At 36.6% G+C, this 5,351-nt stretch overlaps 1 protein-coding gene across 1 annotated transcript; it reads left to right on the top strand.

The window, feature by feature from the left end:
• Window positions 1–706: 706 nt before the first annotated feature.
• Window positions 707–5,175, top strand: LOC107473255 (uncharacterized). Its single transcript, XM_016092809.1, has 4 exons — window positions 707–943; window positions 3,526–4,049; window positions 4,239–4,491; window positions 4,624–5,175. Exons 1-4 carry the CDS (start codon window positions 707–709, stop codon window positions 5,173–5,175), a joined length of 1,566 nt encoding a protein of 521 aa, XP_015948295.1.
• The last annotated feature ends 176 nt before the right edge of the window (window positions 5,176–5,351 follow it).

Below are 5,351 nucleotides of genomic sequence, written 5' to 3'. Positions count from 1 at the left end.
ATGATCACGAGAGTCCATATTATTGTATCTCTTATCTCATCAGTCAGTTGTACGTAGGTTGTAATATGGGTCTTAGTCCTTTTTTTTGTTGACATCAATTAATTTAGGCCCAAAAAAAATAAGCTAATTCATGATAGTTTAATCCCACAAACAATATGATGATTAATAAAATAAAAATTTATAAATTTTTTTATGAAGTTAATAGTTAAAACTATTAAATAATTTAATATATTTTATTAAATTATTATTTAATAATTTTTAATTATTAATTTTATATTAATATAACTGCATATGAATTATTACTCATTAATAAACATAATTTGGAGTTTGATGAATACGGTCAACAAAATAATAAAAAATATTTCTTTTTGGTTTTTGTGTAACATAGTCTATAGAGTTAGGGATGACAATTTTTTTCGACAGAACGGGTATTCGCGAGGATTTATTTGCCGGAAGATGGGAATAGGGACATTTTTTCACCCGTGGGGGGCGGGGACGGGGATGGAGACGGGAATCCGCGAAATAAACGGCTCTCCGCCCCATGGAGACCCGTATAATATCCGCATATACAAAATGACCAAAATATTTCTAGTATATATATTAGTTTTGAAACCCTAATTCCTAACCCTTTCCTCTTTATCACCCATCACTCACTCACTCTCCTCTCAAAACTCAGATTCTCCTTCTCCCTCTCCGTCCCTCCTCCATGCTCACCGCCGCTCACCGCCGCTCACCGCCCTTATCCACTCTCACTGCCTTCACGCTCACCGCTGCTCACCGCCCTTGCTCTGGTCCCTTTCTTTTTCTTAGATTCGCTCCGCAGATTCGTCACGAGGAGGTTGAAGCGTCACCATTTTCATCTTCGGCAGAGACAGAAGCGTTCTTCACCGCCGCCTTCTTCATCTTCTTTGCAGAGACAAAAGCTATTTTTTTAGTGATTTCTGTAATTTTTATTTACTTAAAGCATTTGTTGTTTTTTCATTAATTGTCTTGTGGTTTCTGTGATTTTCTTTGAATTTTAAACAATTATCTTATGATTTTACTTTAATTGTTATATTTTGAGGATATATGGTTCTTGATAGTTGAATATTTAAAATATTAATTTTTGAATGTTTGAAGGAGTTGGTTATGTTTTTTATGAAAGTTGAAGCGGGTTTGTAGAAGATCTTTGATAGTTGATGGTTAGTTTGTGAATTTTGTTTAAATTTTGTATTTGGATTAGTGATGGCCGGATGTAAATTGGTGTTTGATGTGGCTGGTTGATTAATTTGGTATATGATTGTATTCAAATTGGAAGCATGAATATAAATGTTTTTATGATTTGAGTAATTTTTTGTGATTCATTGACTTGGTTTGGGTATAGATTATGAACTTCTGAGTTATGACTAAATATTGTTGGTGATAAAGATTACGATAGTAATGATAATTGAGGTTTATTTTATTTCTCTGATTTTTTTTTACTTTTTAAAGAATCTGCAAAGACTCCGATCCCTGATAAATACGGGATCTCCGTTACCCGTCGCGAGAATGGGACAGATTATGGGTAACGGAGACGAGGGGCGGGGGCATATTCCCACCCCATGGGACCCATTACCATCCCTATATAGAGTATAGACTATAGCTTTTATCACTTTTACAAAATAATAATTGTTTAATTTATAAAAAAAATGTTTAAGGGTTTACATAACTTTTTTTAACCATTACTTTTAGTCATTATTCCGAACCTGATTTTTGAAACCCAAATTAGAACAATTATAAATCCAGTTATTTAGACTGAACCATCAATTCAGCTCAATAGCCACAAACTCTAAATTAACATTTAAATTCAAGTACTTCACTTATCTTAACCAATAAGATAAGATGAGTTAACAATACAAACTATATAAAGGGAGCTAGGAGCTTCCTCAGGTACGTTACACACTTCTAATTCTCACCTACACCTCTAAGATCCATTCTAACTTGAATGTCGGAGTGTTTTTGCAGGCAGGGACGAATCCAGAAATATTATCAGGAGAGGCCAATAACATATATATAATATTAAAAAATTATGCAAAAAATTATATAATGTAAGATATATTACAAAAATATATCGATAGAAAATATATTTTAAAATACAAAAAATATGTGTGTACTATTTATTAATGAAGTGGTCGATTCTTTGTATCATAAAATTCATGGATAATAAAATCTGTGTCAAAATTTTCAACAATTTTCTTTTCAATATAATTAAGAGACAATTAGTAAGAAATTCATCTTTCATTTTGTTTCTAAGTTATTCTTCACAATATTCATAGCTAAAAAAATCTCTTAGTTGCAGCAGTTAAAATAGAGAGAATTAATACCAAATAAATCAAGAAGGATAGTCACAAGAAGAAAAAAATTCACTTTATGGGATTTAAAAAATTTTATTTAATTAAAAACATTAGTAATAACATATTTTTCAGATTTTTTTAATATTGTTACGTACTTGTTAGGTATTAAAAATCCTTAATATTCAGGTTGGACTTGATTTTTATTTATACTAAATTAAATACTAAATAAATTTTTAAAAAAATTAAATCATACTTAATAACTTATTAGTATTAACTTTTTTTTAAAAAAAGCTAGAGACGAGGCCTCCACTCGCCTCCGTATGTCTGTCCCTGTTTGCAGGTAGCACCTCCGCCGCTCTAGAAGTTTGATCATGTCACCCCCTGACCAACTAGTCCTTGATCCATCTCACAACCCATACCAACAACTTCTTGCATAGTTATCCATTTAATTTTTTAATTTAGTAATCCAACAACATATTTTAAACTTACACTTTTAAACATTGATAACTAACTGCTAGTCAAAAATAATAAATTCAATTGGTCCTCTAATAAGCTTCCTCATTTATAAATTATTAATATTTTTAAAGGTAAAATGCATATTTAAACTAAATGGAGTCCAAAATTACACAATTCACCCAAAAGAAAAAACGTTACATGAATCTCCCAAAAAGACATTTTTATATAAATCGAATGAGCCCCATTCGAATTACCCATTCCAATAATAATTCGAATCAGGCCAATTCAAATTACTATAAAAATATAAATCGAATCTGACTAATTCGATTTACGCATGCATGGAATGTCCTATTGAATCGAATCATATTGATCCGAATTATGCATGCAAGGACATGCCTAGTAATTTGAAACAACCTGTTTTGATTTACACATAGAACTGTTCTCATATAATTCGAATTTGACTGATTCGAATTATCAAAAACATGTAAATCGAACAAGGTAAATTCGATTTACTTAGGCCCCAACGTATATAAATATGATGTGAACGTGAATTCCTCCAATGAGAGTGAACACAATGGCTAGTAAGGATAGGTTTTTAGTGTTCATGCACTATAGAGGGTTGATTAAGAAAAAAACACGCTTTGGAATTAAGTTTACTGATAAGAATCCCCTAAGTGTTTTTTTGAAACCTACAACGAGCTTCGTTGAGTTCCTGAATTCATTAACCCAAAAACTGGGGTTGCAATGTGTGAAACAGGTTGAGAAGTTATTCTATCGCATTCCGATTTCAGTTTTGCGAGATGATGTGAAATACGATTCATTTGTCATAAGGAGTAACGAGGATTTGGAGGTTCTGTTCTATTGTCGTTGGCAGTTTCCCGAGGTCAGGACCCCTGAGTTGTTGGCCAAGCTTGTAGATGTGGTCTCCAACTCAGGAGGTTCGAATTGGAATCCCCAAGCTCCAGCAACGACAGCCTATTCTAGTTCGAGGCCTGTTGATGCCTCTTCATCCGTGCATGTGATTGCACCTCATTCAATGGTGGTTGGCTCCCCATCCTTCGCAGTTGATCTAAACTGTAGTGGTGATGGAGAAGTTGGTATTATTGATACGGCATTGGTTTCATTACAGGGTGGGATACCGGATGGTATAGACGAAGTATTACGGGATGATGATGACGATGATGATGTGGAGCCGAACATCATTGTCGATGATAGCGGTGATAACATAGCAGCGAGTAATCCAGGTGAGGCTGGTGGAGTGTCCAACTCAGAGACTCAGCAGTACCCCCTTGTGCTTTTTAATTTTGGACTTGGATGCCATGGGATAGCAGGGAGTTCCTGGCGAACCTGTTGGATTTGATGCCAGAGATACATAGGGTACCGGAGGTCTAACAGAGTTTCAAGTTGGTCACAGTTTCAAGACAAAGAGAAGGTCATGTTAAGCATGAAGACCTATAGCATCTGACGCAGGATTCAGTACAAAGTGGTGGAGTCTGAATATCGCAAGTACTTTGGAAAGTGTAAGAAATTTGGCAACGGGAGCACATGGTTGATTAGGATCAGTCTCTGCCAGCGTAGAGGTATTTGGGAGATAGAACGGTACAATGGACCTCATACTTGTCTGGCCACGTCGATATCGAGCAATCACAAAAGTCTTGATTATCATGTGATCTCGGCCTTCATACTACCAATGGTTAGAGCTGATGCAGCCGTGTGTATCAAGGTACTGCTGAATGCGACAAAGGCACATTTCGGGTTTAAACCGACTTATAGGAGGATTTGGTTGGCTAAGCAGAAGACCGTGACACAAATTTACAGATATTAGGATGAGTCATATAATGAGTTTCCGTGATAGGTCTTAGGTGTCCAGATGATGATGCTTGGTAGTGTTGTAGTGTTGAGGATGAGTCCTGTGCGAGTGGGTAGACAAGTGGACCAGTCGCAAGCCTATTTTCATAGGCTTTTTTGGACATTCCCACCATGTATTGAGGCCTTCCGCCATTGCAAGATGTTGGTCAGTATTGACGGGCTCGGTGCAATTGCCCAAGACGAAAACTCGAACATCCTGCCGGTTGCATTTGCACTTGTGGAGGGTGAGAATGTTGAGTCGTGGTCATTTTTTCTATCCCACCACCACCAGCACGTGACTCCGCAGTCAGGTATTCTGGTGATATCAGATTGGCAGAATGGTATTAAGGCGGCACTTGAGGCTCCCGACGGAGGTTGGCTACCACCTGCAACATACCGTGCATTCTGTATTCGACATGTGGCAACAAATTTTGCCCTGAACTTTAAGGGCAAGGATGCACGTAGGCTTCTGGTGAATGCGGCAGATGCCAAGATTGAGGTTGAATTTGATTACTGGTTTGATATTCTGCAAACTGAAGACCCTGCCATGTGTGATTAGGGTAACAGGATTGAGTATGCGATGTGGACTCAGCATTGGAATGAGGGTAGGAGATTCGGACATATGACGACGAATATCTCCGAGTATGTGAATTCGATACTGAAGGGAGTGAGGAACCTTCCATTTTGTTCACTGGTGAAGTCTACGTACGGGAGGTTGGCTGAGCTATTTGCTCG

The sequence above is a fragment of the Arachis duranensis genome, chromosome 2 (assembly GCF_000817695.3).
Source record: "Arachis duranensis cultivar V14167 chromosome 2, aradu.V14167.gnm2.J7QH, whole genome shotgun sequence".
Lineage (NCBI taxonomy): Eukaryota > Viridiplantae > Streptophyta > Magnoliopsida > Fabales > Fabaceae > Arachis > Arachis duranensis.
The sequence above is the reverse complement of the archived record's forward strand: the minus strand, read 5'-3'. Positions and strand labels throughout refer to the sequence as shown.

What these genes read in the sequence shown, in the direction of transcription:
- LOC107473255 (XM_016092809.1), top strand. Translation starts at nt 707, where the DNA reads ATGCTCACCGCCGCTCACCGCCGCTCACCGCCCTTATCCACTCTCACT. An exon ending in CTATTTTTTTAGTGATTTCT is followed by an intron (nt 944 to 3,525) that starts GTAATTTTTATT and finishes TGTGTGAAACAG; the next exon opens with GTTGAGAAGTTATTCTATCG. An exon ending in ATGCAGCCGTGTGTATCAAG is followed by an intron (nt 4,492 to 4,623) that starts GTACTGCTGAAT and finishes TTTCCGTGATAG; the next exon opens with GTCTTAGGTGTCCAGATGAT.